The sequence below is a fragment of the Acanthopagrus latus genome, chromosome 18, assembly GCF_904848185.1.
Source record: "Acanthopagrus latus isolate v.2019 chromosome 18, fAcaLat1.1, whole genome shotgun sequence".
Lineage (NCBI taxonomy): Eukaryota > Metazoa > Chordata > Actinopteri > Spariformes > Sparidae > Acanthopagrus > Acanthopagrus latus.
The window spans coordinates 23,605,593-23,628,532 of record NC_051056.1 but is presented as its reverse complement, the minus strand read 5'-3'; the positions used below and the strand labels follow the sequence as shown (position 1 = coordinate 23,628,532).

Here is a 22,940-nt window from a genome sequence, read left to right as displayed (position 1 = left end):
AAAACAAAAAAAGATTGTCAACCCTGTCAACAGCTTACTACCTTTTATTGAAAATAAAACGGCTAACAAAGAATTCAGCTGAACCACACAGTAGCACCTACAAAATAAAAGCGAATATAACGCTACATAAAGACATCACACAATTACAAATAAATAGAATACAAATTACAAACAGATATATGTGCATAACACAACGCAAGATGAAAATTGAATAGAGAAAAGAGAGAACAGTCAGAAGGAAAGTGGTTGACTTCACCACTATAAAGTCTATAAAATTTGGTTCACTCTAACTTTATGTCAGCTCAGATTACCTATTAAAAATACCTATTAGTAAGACTTTGTGTTGTCTGCTCTGTTAAATATGACATTCAAAACAGCAGCAGTGGCACGATGCTTCTCTAGGTTGCTCAAATGCCCTGTTGTGGCGACCAGGCTGGTGCTTTTATTTTGAAGGAAGGTATCGTGGTTTTCCGGTTTTGCTCCAGCTAACTTGACTTGACTGAGTTTACGCAAAGAGCCCTCTGTTCAGCTACTGTTATCAAACTGAGCCCTGCTGGTATGTCACTTTTCATTGTCTAAGTCCTGGCTTTATACTCGTCCCAGCTTTGTTGCATTGTTAAATATCTGGTCTCCATCTTACAAACAAGACTTCTAGCTAAACTAGACCGTCGTTAGCAGGCTAACATTGGCACAGAATGGCACTTAAATGGAAGCCCGGCTGGTTAGCATTAGCTGTGCTGCTCAGGTAGCAGGACAGAGTGTCCTAACACTGGCACACTCTGTTCTCCATTTGTCTGTTTTACTTCACATAATGTTTCATGTGCAAACACAGCAGCCACTCTGCAGCCAGCGGTGAAGCTAATAAAAGTATAAAATCCCGACAGTTGTAATTCAAAGGAATGTTAAAAGTAATTTAGATCACACATGTTTAACACGCCCACTAAGAACAAAGCTGCCTGGTGTTAAAGTGAATCCATGTTTTATTTTTCAGCTGGTAATAGCAGATCCTATGACTAACAGAGGGGGAGAAAGAGCTGTTTGACTGGTGGTAGACTGCTTTATAAATATCTCTCTCACCTCTCCACTTGTTGTCCAAAGTCAGGTCACGTGTCAACAGATGAGGGGACTGCTGACAGCATCATTTTCGATGGAAGCACACTGAAAGGTAAAGAAAGGAAAGCTTAGTAATAGCAAACACGTTTTCCTCTAACAGTGTGTCTTCACTTTAAACTGTTTTTAATATATGTCCTCAAGCCAAATGGTTGAGTTAAAGGATTAGGATCCTTGAGTGACAAATAGGAATTAGGTATAATCTTAAGGGCACACATATAGTCAATTCTTACAAGAATTTTTTAATGTAAAGGTCACAAAGTCTATATAATATATTTATTTGACAGCTGGAATTCAGATATCCATGTTTGGGGTCTTTGCCTGCAGCTGTTTATGTGTTGTGGTTTTGCTTTTAGTTGCTAAAAGTATTTTAAACAGATGATCATAAAAACGATCATGCTTAATAATCAAGGATTTTGCCCAACTATAATGTAACTAAACTTCCAAATCAAATAAATGATCTCATTTGCAACCTCTAACATAGATGGTCAAATTAATAGACAGGACTAGAATATATATATAAAAAAGAGTATGCATTTTTTCCCCCAACCACTTCAAATGTTGGTTTTGTTTTTCGGCATAATCAAGCATTTCTTTTCTGTCAGTTGTAATGTCATAAAATATCAAATTATGTTCTTCCAACAGTAGTAGACTCTGGAGTTCTGCATTAAGATATTAAAAATGCTTTGAAGCTTGGGCTAGGAGTCAGTCTGCGTATACAAAGGTTAATATTTTTGCAGCAAACATTTCCCTTCTTCTCCTAAAATAATCATTCTCTGTATTGTTGCTGATGTTAACATCTGTCCTCTCTGCTCAGGTCCTCTCTGTGGAACTTAAAAAAAAAATTAACCATCATGCAGTTGGAGGCTCAGCTGCGTCTATGTCAGAGTTGTCTTTGGTGCTGCAAGAGCGGGCTGCGCCTGCTCTCCCAAAGCTATGCACACAGGTGAAGTTTGTGCATATGTGTTGAATAAAATCAGAATGACTGGAAACAACTTATTGTGTTTGTGCACTCAGCTTTGGACCGGCCTGAATGTCTCTTCTTTTTCTTGCTCACCACAGAAAAGCTGTGACCCACTACGATCTCCTGGGAGTTAAATCCGATGCCAGCTTGGAGGAAATTAAAAATGCATTTTTTAACAAATCTAAGAAGGTAGGGTCTTCACTTGTTGTGCCTTTAGAGAACATGTCCAGCCACACGAGGGCAGCCTTTCATAGCATAGTTTCAACATTTTAACTGTTCCCACAGTGGGCTTCTGTTTGTTTTCATGTTGTGGCTCCCTGTGTAAATAAGGATGTGCATGTGTATTTACCTTGTGGTCCTGCCGTAATTAAGGGCTGACACCACTCACCCCTTTAGAGAAAAAAGCCCGGGTGTCAGTGCAGACCATACATACGCATGCATTTGTTAAACAGAGATTGTATATTTGTGTGTGCTAATTCAAGTGTACACATTCAGATAAGCGCCGCAATATCATTCGACCTCATTACTGTCACATCGTGCAGCTTCACCCGGACAGCGACCCATCCAACCCATTGCTGCACAGCCAGTTCGTGGAGCTGAACGAGGCGTACCGGGTGCTGAGCAAGGAGCTGAGCAGGAAGGAGTACGACTTCAAAATCAGACACCCGTACACCGGGAGCCAGGCCTTCAGCTCTACCTATAGTGACACCAGCTACAGAGCCAGGTGAAGATGCACACACAGTCGGTCAGTTCGTGCTCATTAATCTTACGTTAGCTGACCGTAGTGGTCGACTGAACTGCAGCAAGGATGTGTTGTTTTGAAAGTTTTAATCCAACTATGGCCTCATGTGGTAGTGTTTTGCTTACTGTACGCCGATTTAAATGTCAATCTATCCTGTGCAGTTACTTTCACAGAATCTTTGATGGAGGCGCTACGTCGTTTGATGTTTCAGTTTCTATTTGACCATGTGCACAATTCTAGAAACATCATCCAGTCATCAGCAAATTATATAATAACTTTGGCCAAATTAGTAGGTTACATATCCGGATCAACTACTTGGGGGGAAAAAAACATAAAATCAGCAAGAGTTTACTATTTTTCACAAATTGTCACAATTTGATGGAAATTTACTACTAAATAACTGTTCGTCCCTGATTATCGTGTCAGTATAAGACAGGAGCACAGTTGCTGCACAATCACAGAAGAAAGATAATAAAAATTATATAAAATAGTGAAAAGATAAAATAGATATTGAAAGATGATTAAAAACAAAAATACAATAACGGAGTACAACATAAACTGACTAAACTTAATAAATATGTCAGCAACTGTACCACTGTTAGACGTACACTCGCTGTCTTTTAAAGATAAATGATTAAATCTACTCTGCTGCGTTCATGACAGTTTCAACAACAGCTGGATGCACAGCTGTATCTTTACAAATACACATAGCAACATGTTGTAACTTAAAGATATACATAAACACAACGACTGTATTCTAAAAGCTGCATTCATGGCAGCTTGTCAGTGTCTAACATTGGAGCCATCTGCCCCACTTTTGGTTTTTAATTACCCACCGATCACGATCCTTCTGGTTTCCCATCAGTACGGATACCCAGGACAACACACGTTACTGGGAGCAGTTTAGTCAGTCTCAGACACAGGAGATGACGGCAGAGGAGTGGCAGAAGAGGAAGAGGAGGAACTTCCGCCTGGTGGGCTATTGCCTCTTGACTATGGCGCTGAGTATCGGAGCCCACGTAGTCTTCTTCAGGTATGAAAACGACTCAATTCCCACTGTGTGATCAGCTCAAGTCTCGATGTTCAGCTCTGCCACCATTTTACAGTTTTGCACGTGACGTCCCGCTCATCCATCGTGTTCCCTGGATGTATGTTTTCTTTGCTGCACATTCACACCCAGATGAATGGGATCGTTTGTGGACATTTCACTGTGCCATGTGTCTTGGCACGGCCTCATGGATTGTGTCCTTGTTTTCACGCACTGACTCTGTGCCACTTTTGTTTTTGCTGAGTCACTTCTTTGTGATCTGAAGAGCTGTTTTAACAGCTGCACAAACTCATAAATACAACCGAGCGCACAGAGCGCTTGCAGAGCAACGAGTTTTTAGGTTAAGCAAAGTTATTCTGTGAGGGGCGGCTTGACTCTAGTGTTTCTCCGACTTGTTTAGGAAACTGGAGGAAGTTCACAACAACTTCATGGACGAGAAAGATCGAGTCATCACAGAAATTTACAATGAATCCAAAGAGAAAGCCAAGTGAGTGGTTTTTCTTCGCTTTGATGCCACATATGGCCGGGAAATGTACATTTGTGATGCTCGAATCTTGAGTCTGATTTTGTCTCCTGTGCTGTTTCCCAGAGCCAACGGTTTTAAGAAACAGACAGAAATCCTGCGGCAGAAGCATGCTGAGTTTCTGGAGAAGTACAAAATGCGCAATGATGGAGAGGACAAGTAGGAGAGCCTCCAGCTGTGCTCAGTGATGATGGAGTTTGAGCTCCCAGCGGGTGGAAGAACGTGGTGCAAGTTTTAGGATTTTATAGTTTTTTCTCCGGTGCTTGTCCTCACTTGAAGACACACAGAACTTGGGTGTGATGTGGGAACGTTTCATCTGGTCATACAAGTGTTTCCTCATGAACAAACTGAACTGTTTATCAGACTGGACGGGGCTAATGAGGCGCCTGTAGTTGGTAGAGTATTTGAAGTGATGGATCATCAAAAGGATCCGGCTACAGTATGCACAATAACCTCTCAGAGCCATAATGAACACTGTTAAACTGCCTCCATGATCCCACGGGAACATGTTATTTATTGTCCGCAGCCTCATTTCTGTGAGCATACAGGGCTCACAGATCACAGTGAGGTGAGTTTATCAAGTCAAGAAGAAACGGACTGTAAAGCCAATATATTTCAAGCTGAAAGAACCTTGTATTAAATTCATACCTCTTGTTGCACGCTCTGTAATGTTCTCTCAGGTGAGTCTCAGAGGGTTGATTGAGAAGGGTGCAAAGTCAAAAGTTTCAGAGATAATGGTTGCCAGGTGTCAATAGATACGGATCTTAACTCCTCATTGACAATGTTAACATGCACAAAATATTCTGGTTTTTGCAATTTTTCCAAAAAAGGCAATATTCCCACCAAGCTTAATACATGGCCAATGAAAGTAAATATTCCACTAATATTCCCGTTTATACACAAGCATGAATACTCTGATTTATTTACAAAACCTCACTGTTTAATTTGTTCAACAACCTTTTTGAAAAAGGCCAGCATTGCAAAATGTGTGCATATACACAGAGCTGTTTGTGTCCTAGTCTTTCACAATGTTTAAACTGGCAACAGACAAGTTTTACCACTTTAACGTATCATTAAAAAGTAAATGTTGATTACACGATATAATCGCTATCACTATACAATTTTCTCTGCCACTGGGCACTCGGTCACCCAGGAAGAGGAAGTTTGAGCGCCGATCCATTCCTATCATCGACTAACTGATTGAATGAACTCACTTAATGTCCTGTGTTGTTATTTGTGAAACAGATCCAGCTGTCTTTGCAACAGTCCCGCCAACAATAATACCACTAGGGGGAGAAAGTTTCCACTTGAAAGGAAACTGTTAATCTTTGCGACTAGAAATGCAGACTTTCTTTTAGTGGATGTGTCTCATCCCAAGCCTCAAAAAATGCAGTCATAAATAACTCAGTTGAGGTCCATATTCTGAGTCCAAAGTATACACGTTTAAAGAATTCTCCTAAAACCCGAATAATATCAGCGTATCCTGCATGTCTTCATCAAAAAATTCTACATTTGGAAAACTATAGTGCATGTTCACATGGTCATTGTTCCCCTTGTTGAGACTGTATGTTACTTACTGTGTAACTGCAGCATTTCCAGCCAAACGCATTATAAAAGGCCAATTTTTGAGAAATGGAAATCAATCAGTGTCTATGACTTAAAACTGCTGAGTGAGTAATTTATTTACTGTCAAACCGAAACTATGAAGATGTGGAAATTGGATGCAACAAGGGTTTATAATTACAGATGAATGTTCCTATAGAGCCAACTTCTACCGTTTTGCCTCTGACCAGTTTTTAGCTATTAGAGACTTTGTTCTTTCTGTTTTTAACTGCCTTACTTCTTCACCTGAAGGGTTGTCAAAAAGAAATGATTAAAAGATCAACTTTTTCTCATCAATCATTACTAACTGCTTGTTTTGTCTCTTATATACACATGGTTTGATTCCGGTTATGAAATACAGAAAGGACAACAGACACCATTTTTCAAACATTAAGAATTCCTTGCTTATATCACCTACCATTACATTTTAGAACAGCCTAGTAAAGGTTTAACTAGTTGAGCGATATCTTTCTACAGTGAAGTTCGTTGCCACTCACTGGCTGAGTTTGCAGGAGGCGATCCAGATGTCGTCAGTTGCCTTTTAATGAGCAACCACACAGACAGATCAGGGTTGTTTTTAATTAGATAATAATTTATCAACCTACTTAAGACTCAGAAGTTTATTTTCCATGATCTCAGAGGTCATGTGTTGTGAACAGGAACTGCCCTTGTAAACCTGCAATCTGCTGCAGATGTGACTAACCGAAAACTGAAATTTACGGAGGCAACACGTGTTTATTTGCATAATAATTCACATAAGAACACCCTGGATGCAAAACCTTTGTTTGCTGGTGACATCATGGAAAAAACAGGTGTTTTTGTTGGGTATACATGCACAAGAATGAACGGAACTTTCATGTGAATTACGTTTGAAAGAAAGATATTGGCTTTTCCCTCAGAGATAACACATAGCTTACAGACACCCTCACCCTCATGTGGCGTGTGAGTGCTCTGTCATAACCCAAACACACCATAATGACTGAGATTCTGGTGTTGGCATTCCTATACACACATACACACACACACACACACACACTCTGGTGGAAGTCAAGCCTCATGAGAGAGGCATCTACAGCTCTACACAGAATAGCTATAAACACAGCTGTGAAGACATTTTTAATTGACTTTTATCTTTAGTTTAATGAGCTGCAGAGCGGAAAGTGTGTCAAATCATGCACTGGAATAGCACACTGTGTTTCTGACATGTATGTCCTCTTGGAAAACTCCAGACAGAGTGGGAAGAAAAATCTTTAACCACAAATTGAACCTCAGACTTTCACACCATACTGCCTTCTTTGATGAGATTCTGTCCTGAAAAAAAAACAAAAAACATTTGAGGTAATTGAAGGGCACTGTTCATGATGTTATAGCTTACTGAGAGATTTAAAGGCTAAGTTCAACCAAAAACTTAAACTCAGTCATCAAAAAAGAAAAAAGATAAAATGGCTCCATACAGCTCATCCAGCGTGATCCAAGTCTCCAGAAGCCCCGACATCCCAAATTGATTTTAAAATCTGTCATTTGTGTTTACTACAAAACTTCACCTGACTTTTCATTGGCATGTGGTGAATATTTAATTATTTAGTGAACTTATCCTTGAAGACATTATCAAGAAGATACAGACTGGTAAATAACATGTTGTGAAATGTTAACCCAACATGAGGGCTCCTGCATATTGCTAATAATACAACTTTAGGGGACAAATATTTTTTACTAAGTGTATTCATAAAGGGCATCATGCAACTCATTGAAATTTATGTCTCAATATATCTTCTTAGCATTTTCATCATCTGGCCTAATTGTCTATAACATATTTTTTTTCCACTTGTTTCAGCTCTTTTAAGTACAAGAATAGTGGATGCATCCAACAACCAAGTGAAAAAAAAAATCCTAATTTCAAGAAGATAATATCTTGGACATGACCTCTGTGTCCTCAGTGGCAGTTTCAGCCCTGCTCCCCACTTGCAAGGGGCCCCTGGAGGCCCCCTGAACACCCCCCCAACCCCCCTTGCTCTGGGACCAATAGAGAGGCTGCACCTGTATTCAGTGCGCCTGTCCTGTTTGGAAAAAGTTGGCAGCGCAATGGTTACGCTGCGTGCGTCTCAAGGGCAAAGGAAATGAGGAAACCGATCACAACAAATGAACACTGCTACCTTTCTAGACCTCTCTGATTGCCCGCCGGCTGCTGCTCTGCCGGCTCTGTTGTAGCTGCGCTGCCGTGTCAGTGGGGGATGTTATTCTGGTCATATTTATAAAGGGTAAAAAAAAAAAAACGGGAAGATGCGCCTGGAGAGGAGACGTCATATTTTCAGGGGGAGCGACTGTGTGGAGAGACTGTGACCGAGCCGGGGAGCGGAATATGTCGCACTGTCCCTCTGCACGTCGGACCAAAGCGTCGGATCTTTACCGGATTAAAAAAAAAAAAACCGTCCTGTGACTGGATGATGTGAATTTCTTTTTCAGCCTCACACAGGATTTTGATGATCGCACCACGTTTCAGCGGGAATCTGGATGATCCTCCAGTCACGCCACCCGGACCCCCAGACCGGTTCAATGGGAGCAGGACCAATAGACTGACGGTGCCCTGAAATACATGCAGGGAGGCATCTCTCAAAGTTTAAACAAGTCTCATTAAGAAAAATCTGGATTTCAAGGTTATGATACCACGGCCAGGTGTTAAATTATTACTGGAGAATGGCACATTTCCTGTCTTTATGTTAGGGAGCGTCATTTCAGACAGCTGTGTCTCACGGATTAAGATAATATAATAAACTATAATTAGACTTATCAAGAACTGACGCCTGGCAGAGTTTAGACAGTCATTTAGTCTCAAATGCAACAAGATTAAGTTATGTTTCCAGCACCGAGGATGCCACCCTGGGTGTCCTTTCAAGGAGGGGAGTCTGGAGTATAAAAAGCGGGATTTCTGCGTCTTTAATCGGACGATTGATCAGAAGAGGAAGAAGGACACCATCTTCTACTCGTTTTTGGATTGGTCCAAAAATATTTTTGCGTGCCCCTTGGACTCCTGCACAATGGGGATTATGCTTCAAGTTATTCTAGGAATGTTTCAATTCCTGCTGCTCACCAGAATACCGACGTCCCATGCCAAGGTATGTATGTATTTGACCTCAAAAGACTGCGTGTCTCAAGTGGTCATTGGCCTGTGCGGTTTAGCTCCAGCTTATATAGGTTGTCACTTGATTGGCATAAAGTTATATCCGTTCCGAGAGGATTTGGTGTGCTGGAGAACATGTGGGACTTCGGAGGAAGTTAGCCCCCAGGTCACTGACACCTGTCACTTGAGTCCAGTGACACGAAAATCCACTATTACAACCTTGTAGGTTGTTTTGATTTGTTTATTAGTGCTCGTTTATCTCTTTATGACAGACACTGCAACTGGGTTACAATGTACCAAAGCGTTGTAGATCAATTATGAAGGAATCATAAGAAAATCTGCTGCACTGGCATTCTGAATAGCACTCAAGCTACTTGGTGGTTGTTGTTGTTGTTTTTTTTTTTTTTTTTTTAGCTAACTAGCTCTTATTTGTCACAGAGTCCCCCTCCAATGGCCATTGTGTGAGTTGTTACTTTTAGGCAAAGGTTTGTTGGACATCTGGACCAGACGTACATTCATTAACAGTTTAAAAAATGATTTTTTAAATTTTATTTTATTTTATTTATTTTTTATTCATTTCGCCATTTTGGGAAATACATGTGTTTGTGTTCTTACCGAGAGTTTGAGGAGAAGAAGCATTCACACAGGTTAGCTTAGTTTAAGACCGGGAACTGGAAAACAGCTAGCTTGGCTCGTCCAAAGGTAATAAAATAAGCCTACAAACACATCTTAAGCTCACTAATAAGCTTTTTGTATCTGTTTATAATTCGTACAGAAATGAAGCCTTACAAACATTTATTTGTCACTTGTCACTTCCTGTATTCTCCAGTGGTTGCTTAGCAACCAGTTGCTCAAAGAAACTCTGGATAAAAACCCCATAAAACGGCGAATTGTGCTTTTTACACACCGTTTTTATGAGCTTTAGAATAATAGGATAAAACATGTTAATTATTGTGATTTAGAGGAACTGTTAGGCAGCTTTTAACTTTAATTTAGCAGTTTCAACGTTTTATTCTAACCAAAGCTAGGCTAAGCTAACAGGCTGCGTGTCTGTAGCTTCACATTTAAAATGGAAGACACGAGATTGGGATCAATGTTCTCACCAAACTCTAGGTAAGAAAGCAATTAACTGCATTTTTCAAGTGTTGAACTATTCTTTTAAAAAGGGGTCAACCAATATGGTTTAATCAGCGCCTGTATGGATCCCAATTATTAGTAATCAAACAGACAAATTAGCAATATTTGGATCCCATATAAATTAGCAGTAAAAATACAAATCTTGATGTTAAAGTTAAGAATAACCAGTGATGAAAATGTAACTAATTACAATTTACTCAAGTTTACTCAATTTTCTGCTACTTTATACTTCTACCTCTGTTACTTCAATAATTACTAGTTATTTTGCAGATTCAGATTGTTTAGTGTTGATAGGCTGGTACTTGTGACTTGTAACCAATCAAATAGTGTTGTGGGTGGGATGTTGCATAAGACCACATAATAGAGACTACAAACAGGAAGGGATGTGACATCAGAGCCAAAGTACTGCTTTTTTGAAAAAAAAAACAACAAAAAAAAAACAAAAAACAATTGACTTTATCGCCAATCAGAAACAAAAAACACAGATACAGATGACTGACACCCCAAAAGTTATAAGAAATGACTTATAACTGATATATAAAGCATTAGAATAGCATTATAAAAATGTAATGGAGCCAATAACTCCCTTATTTTTGTTATGGATGATGGATCATTTAATTAATTAAGTCTATCTGAAAATAATGAAAATAGTAGCCTACAAAAAAGGCAGTTATAAAGATTACCTCATTAGAAAGTTGTGGCCTATCAGTAATTCTTTATGGACTTGATGTTTTGCTTTGTGTCCTTTTTAAAAACAGCTTTATTATAGCTATCAATCATAAGTAATGATACAATGATTGTACTCATATGGTCCTTGATGTGGACTGGGCTCATTTTCCTCCCACACTCACACACACACACACCTTCAGGCACACATACATGGAGAGACCTGCATGTGCTGGTTTTTTATTTATGTCTGGAGACTTCTATCAGGAACAGGCAGTACTGTGCTGCCGTGTGGGATCCAGCCCTGACTTTGCGCTGCTCGTGACTGTGGGTTTTAGTGATGCATCATCCTAGACACTACATGACACACAGCAGCGTGCACTAGAAGGCCTCCTCACCTGCTCGCAGCTGCTTTCTTTCACCTGAGACTCTCTGCTTTCATGCTGTCTGCTACTCTGACTGCTAACTGGGAAAAAAAGGGGTCATTCGTTTTCTCCTGTTGTGATGAAGCTCAGTGTGGGAGAGACAGTGTAGGACACACACGCTTGGCCCATCTGTACAGTGTGCTCTGGGAGTAGTTGGGAGTTAGACATGTTAGACATGGTAGACGGATATCAATACCGGTGCAGATGGCACTGGGATGGCACTCAGGAGTGTGTGTGTGTGTGTGTGTGTGTGTGTGTGTCTATGTGTGCCAGCTCCTCACAGTTAGCTGCCAAACGGAGGTAATCTTATCCTCATCTCAAAGAGTGATACAGAAAAGACACACTTACTCAAGCTTACATCCTACCAGTCACAAAATGGCCCCAGTCCCAGCTTAACTCAGAATCAATGTGAGCCAAAGTGTGTGTGTGTGTGTGTGTGTGTGTGTGTGTGTGTGTGTGTGTGTGTGTGTGTGTGTGTGTGTGTGTGTGTGTGTGTGTGTGTGTGTGGGCAGAAGGGGGTGGAGCAGTCAAAGGGGGGTAACTGGACAAAGTCTACATTCCCTTGCAAGTGGCCTTGGTCTTCACACACATAGATCCAGTAATGGCAGTGTGTGTGTGTGTGTGTGTGTGTGTGTGTGTGTGTGTGTGTGTGTGTGTGTGTTTGCGTCTTTGTGTATGTGCTACAGAGCTATAAAGTTTAGGTTCTTGTTCTGTGTGTTCTATCAGGAGTGTAAGATGTAGTAATTTATATTGTGTATATACAGTGATGCATTCAAATTAAATAAACAAATTGATGTACAGTATATGACATTATTTGACTGTTAATACTGATTAATGTGTAAGCAGCACTAGTTTATATACAGTTATATATATACTGAGGTCTGGGCCCTTCCAATGGCATAACATTATTCTGACAGCTCTTAGATGATTAATAAGAGAGGAGAGAAGAAAGTTAAACATAATTGTTTTAATCTTTGAATTTCTGTAAAATATTTGCTGTTATTTGTGAGATATTGGTTCATTGAAACCATTAAAGAAGTTTAATCTGAAACATGAAAAGAGGTCCCAATCATGCAATTTAAAAAAAAATTTTTTTTGCAGGGGTCAGATATGGACATTAAATTACCCGGTTTAAATTTGAAAACATTGTTTTAAAAATCCAGGAATGGTTGCCATGCATACAATTCATTAGCTGGTCCCCGAGTAGCAAATCTAAGCTTTTGCAGCTTCAAGTGAGCCATTACCTCATCAACCCAGTGGCTATGCAAAGTGGGGAGGTTAGATTTCCAGTTGTGCAAAATGAGGCGTCTTTCTTACAGTGACGAAAAGGCCAGAGCTTGGTTCTGGGCTCAGGAGAGTCTCAGATCTCTGTGAGTCAAGCCAAATATTGGGAAATTGGGCTCTGGGTCTATCGCCTCATTACTTATGTATGAGAATGTTTCACAGATTTTTGTCCCAAAGGCATGTCTAAAATAACTGGAAAAGGGATGCTTGGTCTTGGCTACATTGCTGACAGGTTGGGTTAAATTCTGTGTGAGCCTTTTTCTAGACAGGTGGAGTGTGTGAAGTATTTTAAATTGAATCGCATTATATGACACACATGTAGGTTGAGTGGATTCAAGCCCTGGATGACTTCCAGGTTTCACCTGAAATCATCTTACAAAGTCATCCTCCCATTTTGATTTAAGACGGTTCAACGAGGGTGAGGCTACAAACAGTAAAATATCATAAATCTGAGACATGGCGTTACGCTTACAGTAATCATTATGAAATAAAAGTTAATTGCACAATGTAACGGCTGTAGTATTTTGGCACCAATGGCATTTCCTAGTTTCCATAAACCTCACTTTCACTTTGTAATTTTGTCTGTCATCGGGCACGAAATCTCTCAGGAAATGATTTTTCCGTCTTCGCTTTTGACTAAATGTTGTGAATTAACTCACCCTCTGTTGTTGGTAGTTGTTACTGTGAGAAAAACGGAGCGTGAGCTGGTGTTCTTTGCAACGTTGACCCCAACAATAATACACTTGGGAATGCTCGGGGTGGAGGAGGAGTTGTCTGCATCTGCCTTAATCTGCAAACTAACTATAGCTGTAAAATACGTGTAGTGGAGTGTGTTATTTTTCAGCACCGGGGTTTTTTAACCTCCCAGAGGTGAATGCAGAGAACTACATGTGAGAGTAAAACTACATTAGAGACAACATGAAGTGACATAAAAAGATCTGAAGAGGTTAAACCGTCAGCTCATTTTATATAATAACATTAGGTGTCTTTCCTCAAACTGTAATCGTGACTGTAATGGTTAGTTGTTGAGCGATTCGGTGGCAGACACTCTCACTATGTCCCACTGCGAGGCTACTGAAAGTGTTTCCAACACTGTAATCAGGTGATGGACTCGAGGGCAAAGGTAGCAGGTGGAACACATTCAGAAACATAGAACACAGACATTTTCAGTTACATGCTCAAATGGATCAATGGTCTCCCTCATACACAGGAAATGTGTCATAATACATACAGAGCTCTGTCTTTACTCCTGATGCATTATTGAGCTTTTCATGTTGGAATGCCAGGTGTGAAGTATTGTGGTATTCATTAACAGGAAATACTTTGATCTGTTGTTATGCACCAGCAGCTTTTTACAATTTTACAACAATGTCTACCAGGCGGCTGCAGGCAGGAGGTCAGGAGTTCGATTTCTGGCAAGAGCAAAAAAAATTAAAAAATCATGATTATTGATCAATAGCAGCAGGTATTTCCAATATTACATATTGTTGGACAAATTTGTAAGATAGATTTTACTTCATTTAAATGAATGACAATAGATACAAGTTTACTTAAGGCAACTGTGCATTTAATACGGTTGCCTGGTACTTCTGGGACACATCAGATTATGTGTCAGAGAGTGAGGAAGGAAGTGAGCGAACAGAATAAAACTTAAATACATAAACTCAGATAAATTCACAATACTAGATATAGATAGTGATGGAATGTTACTAACTAATTTACTTAAGTACTGTATGGAAACTACTTGAGAATACTTTTTATAAAGCTGGACATGTTTGTTTGTTTTTCTTTGATGATGACCTACCAAATTTCTTAATCACCCACTGTTTGGCTGCTCACTGCATCCTTGTTTGACTTGTCCACACACTCATGACTCTAAAGTGCATGAGTAACAGGTCAGCTTGACCGCAAAACACTAAACTTATCAGAAGAGGGCACTCACATTAACTTTTCCATGACTTTGTTGTCTCCCTTCAGCTTGCTCACTGGCGGCCGGCAGACTCCCCAAAATCCAGGGAAGGTCGAGAAGGTACGCTGTTTCTACAAAGAGTCCTGCACGACTTCATGGAGGTGATCGATAGGATGAGGACTGTATTGATTTGTCTGTGTTTCTGCTTTCTCCACCAGTGCGGCGGTGGTTGGAGGTTTATTCGCGGAGCGGCTGTGAGCCTCGGGACACTCTGGTGGAGGTTTGGCGGGAGTTGCCGGGGGAGACGCACCATCTTTTTGTCCCGTCCTGCGTGTCGGTGAGGCGATGTGGCGGCTGCTGTGCTGACGAGGCCCTGGAGTGTGTTCCCTCGCTCACACACACGCTCACCATGGAGGTATAGACGCACAGACACACTCTAAACCCAAACCTGCCTCAGTGTAGCACAGCAGATGATTAATGAAAACAGTGAGAGGATGTTCGCAGTTTAACATGACATGTTTCCTTATCTGTGTAAAGCTGATGAGAACTTCCTTCATGAAACATGAGCTCATCGAGCTGCCCTTCGTCGAGCACAGCCAGTGTGAGTGCAGGTAATAAAACACACAATTGACATCATGTTCAGAGATGTATGATTTACCTATTGTTTCCTGACCTCACTGCACCTTCCACTTACTCCACCTGTTTTATCTGTGTGCAGGTTAAAAGAACAGTTTCAGCCAACACCAACCACAAGGTAACAGTTCTGGATGTTAATCTCTCTTTTTCTGACCATGTTTAAGTGTGCGTGGGTGAGTTGTTGTCGTAAAATCTCACATTCTGTCGTCTTTAATGACTTTATAAAACCCTGTCTGTGCAGCCATGTCCACTAATGATGCTCTTATTATTCTGCTGTTGATGTTGTTGATGCGGCAGAGGTAATCTGAGGAGAGTTTCAGTCAAAAACAGACCCGATGAAGCCCACAGAACCTCGAATGGCTTAACAGTGCGGGAAATGGATACTTTTTCCTCTTATTTATTATCTGAGGCAAGCAGCTTTTATCAGTTTCAAATGTTTTGTCATTGTGGTTGTTTGGACGATTTTGAAAACTCTTCCTTGCTGCAAAAGTCCAACATCTCAGGCCCAAGTCTCACCTTTTAAATGCAGGAACACACAAAATCAACACATTAAATATCAGTGTTTGCTTTCCAGGTTTAATGATGATTAAGCACAGTGAAGAGTAGCTGTGCTCAACCTTGTTTGAGTGGTGCGTTTAAACAACAACAGCCCAAAACTGAGTTAATACTGTGCTTTTCTCCAGGCAACTGACGACAGACTTCCAAAACACTCTTGATGAACAGCATTATGATCAATACATTATCTATAATTTTGTGTTTCTGACGCTATGTGCAGGAAGATTGGCCTGTGGCCTGCCATGTCAGTTTTGGGCCCCTAAGAGAAAAAGTAAGGGCGCCCCCACTATAGAGGGAATCCACAACAAAAATCATACTTTCATGCCTTTATGAGATAGTTGAACACACTGTGTGGACTAAAACAGGGTAGAATTGTGATTTTGTTGTTCTCGTTCTGGACAATGAAACATTGTCGTTCATGCTGTAGACACCCTGCTGTTCAGGTCTGGTTGACGGTCAGCGGGGACTAACAGCTGTACACTGTGAAGGGAACATTTCTGTTGGATCCCTGATGTTTGTTTGTGTACCTCATACTGGCAGGTCCAACCAGACAATCATATGATTGCATCTTTAATGTTTATGTCCCCTGCTTCCTGTTAGTGTGCGGACATAAATAAAGGATTCCAATGTATGTGTGTGTACAGATTATGTTTAGGGTTTATGTGTCTATATGACTCTTTGGTTTTGCTGAATCTCTACTCATACTGTTTGTCCGCATGTGTACATTCTCTATGTTTTAGTTTAAAATCTGTGTGAAAGTTTTTCATCAGCGTGTGTGAATATTTGTTTCTGCGTGTTTATGTGTGTGCCCCTCAGTGAGTTAGCATCTGTGTGACTCTTTCCCAGCATCCCCTGGGACAGCCCGCATCCTGTTGTCACCATAGTGATGATTTTATCTCCGCTGCCATGTGCTGTCTCACAGAGTCATGGAGCCGAGTCACGCACCATGATTGTAAATTAGTGCTCCAAAGACAACAGCAGCAGTTAATAATGTCAGAGCTAAGCTGGTTAACAGTGTGCCCATAATTTGATATAGTTTAATACAGTTTGCAGCAGATGGGGATTAGAACAGAGAGACAAGGACATTAATGCAGGAAAGTCAAAAAGCAAAGCTGTGTGCAGATGTACTTTGCAGATGAGGACACCAGCATTTATCAAAGTAAAATAGATTTTGCTCAGTAGAGGCTGGAAACTTAAAAAGATAAAGAAGATAGAGGGCTGGACATCGCCCCAAAATATAATTAAATAGGAATCAACAATTATTGCAGCCTTCCCGTCGTCATCTTTCCTCCATGATCCAACTATAAACTCAGCAGTGGCCGCGCCTTTGCAGTCAAGGCCCATAAACTTTGGAACAATCTCCCACCCTCCCTTCGATCAGCGCATTCCCGAAACTCATTTAAATTTCAACTCAGAACCTCTTTTGGAGTGTATGTGTCCACTTGAATTTTGCCCTCCTGACTACATAATTAACGGTCATTGCTTTAGAGTATTTGTGTTTTTCATTTGAATGTTTTTTCCTATTTATTATTCATTTTCTTATATGTGTTATGGTTCTGGTCAATCTCCTCATATCTCAATAATGACCAAACAATCTTTGAGAAGTTTCCTCATGTTACAACTGATATTTAGAAAGTATATCATGTGAGAAAATGTTAAAAAGCCTCTGAGAAACAGAATCAATATCACTCATACATAAGAAACATAATGCAAAGCTGGATAAAGTTGCAAAAAAGGAAAACAGATACAGACAAATATCAAAAGCTGCTTTTTAAAAATGATTGTATTGATGTTAGAAATGATATACAAGAGAATGTAGAGGATGTGATGCTCAGTTGAAAGTCACCAAACTCTGAAGCTACTGTGAGCTTCCTGTTTTCAAAAGGAGATTTATTGTGTTTTTTGAAAGTCTGGATGTTTGTGTTAGGGCTTTAAGAATATAATTATGAGATGAGATATATCGGGACTGGGTGCTGTTTGACATGTTCAGATAATTAAGCGCAGATCTTTTTAAAGCCCTTTTGTTGCTTTAAAAGAAGAAGCCAACTTCATTTTCAAATGTTAAAAACAACTGCACAGGGACTTCGCCTGAGTAGAAAACATACTTGATTATGATATAAATAAGAAAACCTCACATCAAAGAGTAAGTGAGGAAATACAAACGTTCAACAGGGACGTACACTGTAGGGTTCATTAAGTATCTTCACTCAGTTTTAACTTTTGTGTCATTTTGTGTGTCTTATATTCCCAGGCCGCATCCAAAGCCAACAAGAAAAGACAAGAAGAAGGAGAGGGGAAAGTCCAGACAGAAGACAGCCGGAGCCATCGGAGCTGTGTATGTAAAATAATGAGTTCACACATTCAAATTTGTTTTGACCCAGTTACAAACCTTACATTTATGTCATCATCTGTGTGAGTGTTTGGATTAGAAAAAAAAAACTGGGTTATCTAGTCTGCATTATTTCTGAAGGACAGTTTGTTTTTACAGTCACAGCAGTCAAGGTCACACACACACACACACACACACACACACACACACACACACACACACACACACACACACACACACACACACACACACCACCTCTGGGACTTACCTCTGTGTAATACAAAAGGCAAAAGGTGTATAATAACAACAACAACACTGTATGTCATCTAGTTATTTGTATTTGATAGTCATTGTGATCAGTTATATGACTTTTTTTTTCTATAATTCACAACTCTGGCTTTTAAAAGAAATATACAAGGATGAAGCCAACATTTTGAAGTGATTAAATTTATCATGTTGTCATGTTTTTGTGTTTAATGAGGACAACAGTTTTGGAAATTGGTCCTCAATTGTGACTCTCTGCATCCTTGTGTTCAATGTGCATCCACTAAAGGTGCTTGTTTTTGCATCAGGTCCATTTTGTTCAACCAGAATCAGCCATCAACCTGACTCCATTTGCTTAATGTTCATTTTATCAGTGTAAAACACAGTTCATTCAAGCTTGACAGAAACGAAGTAAAACTCACCAACTCCATCTCGCTTCATCTTTGCAGTGATTCAACAATCACCAGCGCTGGTCTGGTTGAAACTCCTAATTTACTGAGTTAGATGCTCAAATATTAGGCGGGACTTCAGAGAAGACAAAGCCAGCGTAATTTCATCTCACGTGAATTAAGGGTTTGTTTCATTGCAGCCCGTTTCACAGCTGGTGACTTCAGTGCCTTTTGCTCAATTGCAGACCAATTTAAATATTGTTGTTTTGACTAATCATTTAGACACAACAGTACTGAAGTCACCCTTTAACCTGTTACACAGGGCAGGTGAGCTGATTCAGCCACAGTTAACACTCTCTTTTTCCATCTGCTTCCCCTTCACTTTGCTGTCAGTCTTTTCCGGCCTCTGGGGGCCAGAGGTGGCTCGGTCTGGGTGTGATGTCCCTCAGCACCCATCCATCACTCAGAACAGGCTTTATTCAGACGCTGGCAGGGGTGAAATTTGTGTAATTTGCTCCCAAATGCCACCTTCTCTGTCTATGCCAACGGCAGGCGTGGTCATCGGGATGTGAACAAAGATGGCCCCTCTCTGCCTCATTAAGTTACTTCATTAAGACTGCCAGCCTCCCGGGAAGACTGGGGCAGAACCAGCTCCAGTTAATGGACCAACTGACGTAGAGAACTTTCTCAGACTCAGAAAGTACAGAGAGTCTGGAGGAGAAACTGACGGCCTCAAAGGCAGCCGAGTGACCATAGTCATGGTAACGGACATGAGACAGACCGGCGAGAAAGAGCAGAAAGTTTGTTAGCAGAAAAGGAAACAGTATCCCACATTAGTCACACATCTCCCACACACTGCATTGTGTGGGCTTGTCTCAGACTGGCACTGTGGCAATGTTCAAACAAAGCGTTTTATTTTAACCATGCTGGTGACGTGGTTTGGAATAAATAGCAAAATCTTGTAGACCTTGTATTGATCCCATAATGTGACTCATGCTACGACAGTCTATCGGCTCACTGCCACTGGCACAGACTGAAATATTGACTGTCGTTACATTTTGTACAAACATTCATGATCAGCTGATGTTGAGGTCTGCACAATAAGATGACCTCCAACCTTTTCAGTAGCACGACCACAAGGTGGACATTTGTGTTTTTTAAATGAAGTGTCTTTATAGACAGATTGTCATCAAAGTTGGTTCAGACATTCATGTCTCCCTTAAGATATAGACTTTGCCCAATCAAATGGCATTCTCATCAGCCTCAGCACTTCTTTGAATGTAGTGCTAATTAGTAAATGTTTGCATGGTAACACAGTAAACTAAGATGACGAACATACAAGTCATGTTAGCATTCTGACGTCTCAGCCTCACAGAGCTGCTTGCATGGCTGTAGACTCTTTTTTTTTTATGTATATAACTTTATTTATTGGTAACCAGCATTTACAGAATAATTGCTTTTAGTTTAAACTTAATCTTAATAAATTATGAATTCTGCAGCTAACCACACCGTTCTTAAACCCCTCTTACATCCAGGACCCATGTTGCCCCAACTCTCCCTCCGCCGTCCTCTCCTCCTCCTCCTCCATCACCTCCTCCTACCAGTGTCTCTCCCTCTTCGTCTCCCCCTCCCACGTCATCCACGAGGCCTCATTGCCGCCCTTGCAGAGGGAGGAAGTGGGTTCTGGATGAGACGTCTTGTCAGTGCCGCTGCACCATCAGCGCTGAGAGCTGCAGCTGGAAGAACCGGAGGCTCAACCCTCAACGCTGCAGGTCAGTCCACACACGGCCGTTACAGTAAAGATGTGTTGGTTTTCTGGGAGCAGCTGTATCTCATATGGCAGGTATGGCTCATAATGTAAGTTGTTTTGGACAAGAGCTTCCGCCAAGAAAAAGCACATGTACATGTTCACGGCACAAAGAATCCATCCTACGTGTGAGAATCATTCCTGTGACTGTCAAACAAGAATTCACACTGAAACCCTCTCTCTCTCTACATTGTTTATTGTTCCAGGTGTGATGCCATGAGGACTTGATGTGTCCTCCCACTTTCTTTTCACCTCCTTGTGTCCTACATACCCTGCTGATTCATCGCCCACTCCCAGCATCAGTGCCATGGAACATATGGACTCTTGGACAGCCAGAACCTCAGACTGAAGGAAATATTAGTGGAAGCACGTGCAAGAACTTGACGTAGCGCTCTAGTTTAGCAGCAAGTTCAGCATTACAGCCTCTGCTTGTGTGTGTGCAGACAAACATCTCACCACCTCTTTGGTTCTGTAGCAGAGCTTCTGTCAGTCCACATGCACATGCGTGTTCAGACATGTCGACTCACAAAACACATCTCCATAAGTGGAGGAATGAAATGACAACTTTGAGAGACCCGTCTTGCTGTGAGAAGTTCTTTTGGTCTGCGTTGAACTTATAAATACAATAATTCAGTAGAAACAATTGACATGAAGTGGATCAGTCACTCGCAGATGTCATACATATTGACGCCTCACTGGAAGTTGTGATTTGTTATTCGCAGGCAAACTGCACATGGAGACAGATTCCATGGGGAAGTCAAGACCAATTTTTGCGCGAAGGATTTAAAAAACAACTGCAACAGATTACAGGTGGACACATCCACACTCAGACATCCCAGAAGGACACAGGACATGCACATGAACTGGCACCCCAGTGTGCGTGGACCTATAGTTGGGCTGAATGCTGGGATGGAGCGAGATCTGTGTGGTCTCCCCACTGAAAGAACCAGATGGGTTATCCCTGCAGCCGTTCTCTCTCATTCAAAGTGCATGACCACGGGCTGGCTCTCCAAGCCGCTTTCCAGCATTTGTTTAATTTGGGCCTTTTGTCTCCATCCTTCCTCGGCTCCTCGATTGAAAGCAGCCGCTTTGCCTCTCTTTGCCTCTCTTTTAGGCAGTGAGGAGAATGACAATAATGAGGCCTGGCGGCTGTCCACTGCTTCACACACAAACATTCACACTTATAATACCAGGAACACATACGACACCGCAAAGGCAGACACACACTCGCTCTGTGCTATAGCAGGCACACACACACCCACACACACACACACACACACACACACACACACACGCTTATTTACACACACACACGCAATGTGAAATGAATGCAGGTAGCCATAAGCTTTTGTTTGTGCCACACCAAGTGTGCAAATATGTCTGTTGTTTATATTTGCAATTTACTGCAAAGTCTTCATTTAATATTGTATTACATGCCTCTGTTTTTTTTTTATGTTGTTATAATTCTGTCAAGCTGATTGAAACGATATTCTATATTGCAGAATGTGTCTTTGTTTTGTTTCTGTTCATCTTTAATCCGTCTGCATAAAGAGTCACGCTGGGTGGCCGGCTATGTGCGCACTCGCCATCTAAACCGATACCCAAATGTATTGAATTTAAACAGAGATGGCTCACACAGGCCACCGATGGGAGACTATATACATTATAATGTGTAATTCAAACAATCAGTGGGGCAGTGTTGTCCGCAGCACACACAAACCAAGCAAATAGCCGTCCCAGTGCAGTGAAAGGAAAACATGGCTGTTTTTGTTGCATGTTAAAGGCGGGACAGAAAGAGCATTATTCATTTGGAACATAACTTGTTTATATTCTGACTGGATCTCACGGTTTAACTCCATGTTAGTTCATGACTGCTTGGCTGCCGGGTGGTACCGGGGATTTGAACTGTGACTGTTTCAGGAAGGATGAGGTTTCGAGCAGCTTGTCAGTCAGCGTGACGGGCTGAAGCCAGAGCCCAGAGGAGCCATAATGGCGGGTCACGGAGTCCTTTGTCCCATGCTAAATTTACTGAGAATATTTTGCCAGTGACGTCTTAGCTTCATGACAAATAGTAGCTTTGAAATGCCATGATTCATGTCTGTACTTTCCCCGCAGTCTAGAGTCTGAATTATTTGTGTGCCAGCTGCGAGCAACAGAACTTTGTTTCGGCGGCTGGTGTGATAAGCTCTGTATTTATACTCCCGTGAGATGAGATTATTATTTTCCACGCTCGAGTCCTTTGTTCAGTGTTTGGTATTATTGTCAATCAATGCTTCAATCACTACCTCTATATCATAACATATTAATGGCCAAGTATTAGAGCATTGTTGTTACTTTCTCTGTGTTATTTCAGACCTCTTTTGTGATAACGATGTATTTCATTTACATTTGGCAATAAGCATAGTCTCCGATGCAGAGATGTGGAGCTGCAG

At 41.0% G+C, this 22,940-nt stretch overlaps 2 protein-coding genes and 1 long non-coding RNA gene across 4 annotated transcripts; 2 read left to right on the top strand and 1 right to left on the bottom strand.

The window, feature by feature from the left end:
• The first annotated feature begins 465 nt into the window (after window positions 1–465).
• dnajc4 (DnaJ (Hsp40) homolog, subfamily C, member 4) lies at window positions 466–6,292 on the top strand. Of its 2 annotated transcripts, XM_037076785.1 has the most exons (9): window positions 522–556; window positions 1,099–1,165; window positions 1,756–1,834; window positions 1,928–2,056; window positions 2,173–2,263; window positions 2,617–2,798; window positions 3,682–3,849; window positions 4,265–4,351; window positions 4,454–6,292. In XM_037076785.1, the coding sequence occupies exons 4-9, from the start codon at window positions 1,965–1,967 to the stop codon at window positions 4,548–4,550; spliced, it is 717 nt and encodes a 238-aa protein (XP_036932680.1). In that variant the 5' UTR covers window positions 522–556; window positions 1,099–1,165; window positions 1,756–1,834; window positions 1,928–1,964; the 3' UTR covers window positions 4,551–6,292. The 2 variants fall into 2 exon arrangements, with proteins under 2 accessions (XP_036932679.1, XP_036932680.1); XM_037076784.1 differs by lacking the exon at window positions 1,756–1,834 and having other exon boundaries at window positions 466–556.
• Window positions 6,293–7,092: 800 nt separating this feature from the next.
• Window positions 7,093–10,215, bottom strand: LOC119007532. The gene is made up of 2 exons (XR_005071151.1): window positions 9,723–10,215; window positions 7,093–7,300 (listed from the first exon to the last, which is right to left on the bottom strand). It is a non-coding gene; the product is annotated as an uncharacterized LOC119007532 (long non-coding RNA).
• On the top strand, window positions 8,143–22,016 carry vegfba (vascular endothelial growth factor Ba). The gene is made up of 8 exons (XM_037077289.1): window positions 8,143–9,102; window positions 14,597–14,648; window positions 14,747–14,943; window positions 15,066–15,139; window positions 15,247–15,282; window positions 17,971–18,054; window positions 20,237–20,473; window positions 20,715–22,016. Exons 1-8 carry the CDS (start codon window positions 9,025–9,027, stop codon window positions 20,734–20,736), a joined length of 780 nt encoding a protein of 259 aa, XP_036933184.1. The 5' UTR covers window positions 8,143–9,024; the 3' UTR covers window positions 20,737–22,016.
• Window positions 22,017–22,940: the final 924 nt, after the last annotated feature.

Excerpts from the sequence above, each read along its gene's own strand:
- dnajc4 (XM_037076784.1), top strand. The coding sequence starts at position 1,965 with ATGCAGTTGGAGGCTCAGCTGCGTCTATGTCAGAGTTGTCTTTGGTGC. Across the intron at positions 2,264-2,616 it reads TTTTTAACAAATCTAAGAAG|CTTCACCCGGACAGCGACCC; the intron begins GTAGGGTCTTCA and ends CACATCGTGCAG. Across the intron at positions 2,799-3,681 it reads GACACCAGCTACAGAGCCAG|TACGGATACCCAGGACAACA; the intron begins GTGAAGATGCAC and ends GTTTCCCATCAG.
- vegfba (XM_037077289.1), top strand. The coding sequence starts at position 9,025 with ATGGGGATTATGCTTCAAGTTATTCTAGGAATGTTTCAATTCCTGCTG. Across the intron at positions 14,944-15,065 it reads CACACACGCTCACCATGGAG|CTGATGAGAACTTCCTTCAT; the intron begins GTATAGACGCAC and ends ATCTGTGTAAAG. Across the intron at positions 18,055-20,236 it reads GCCGGAGCCATCGGAGCTGT|GACCCATGTTGCCCCAACTC; the intron begins GTATGTAAAATA and ends TCTTACATCCAG.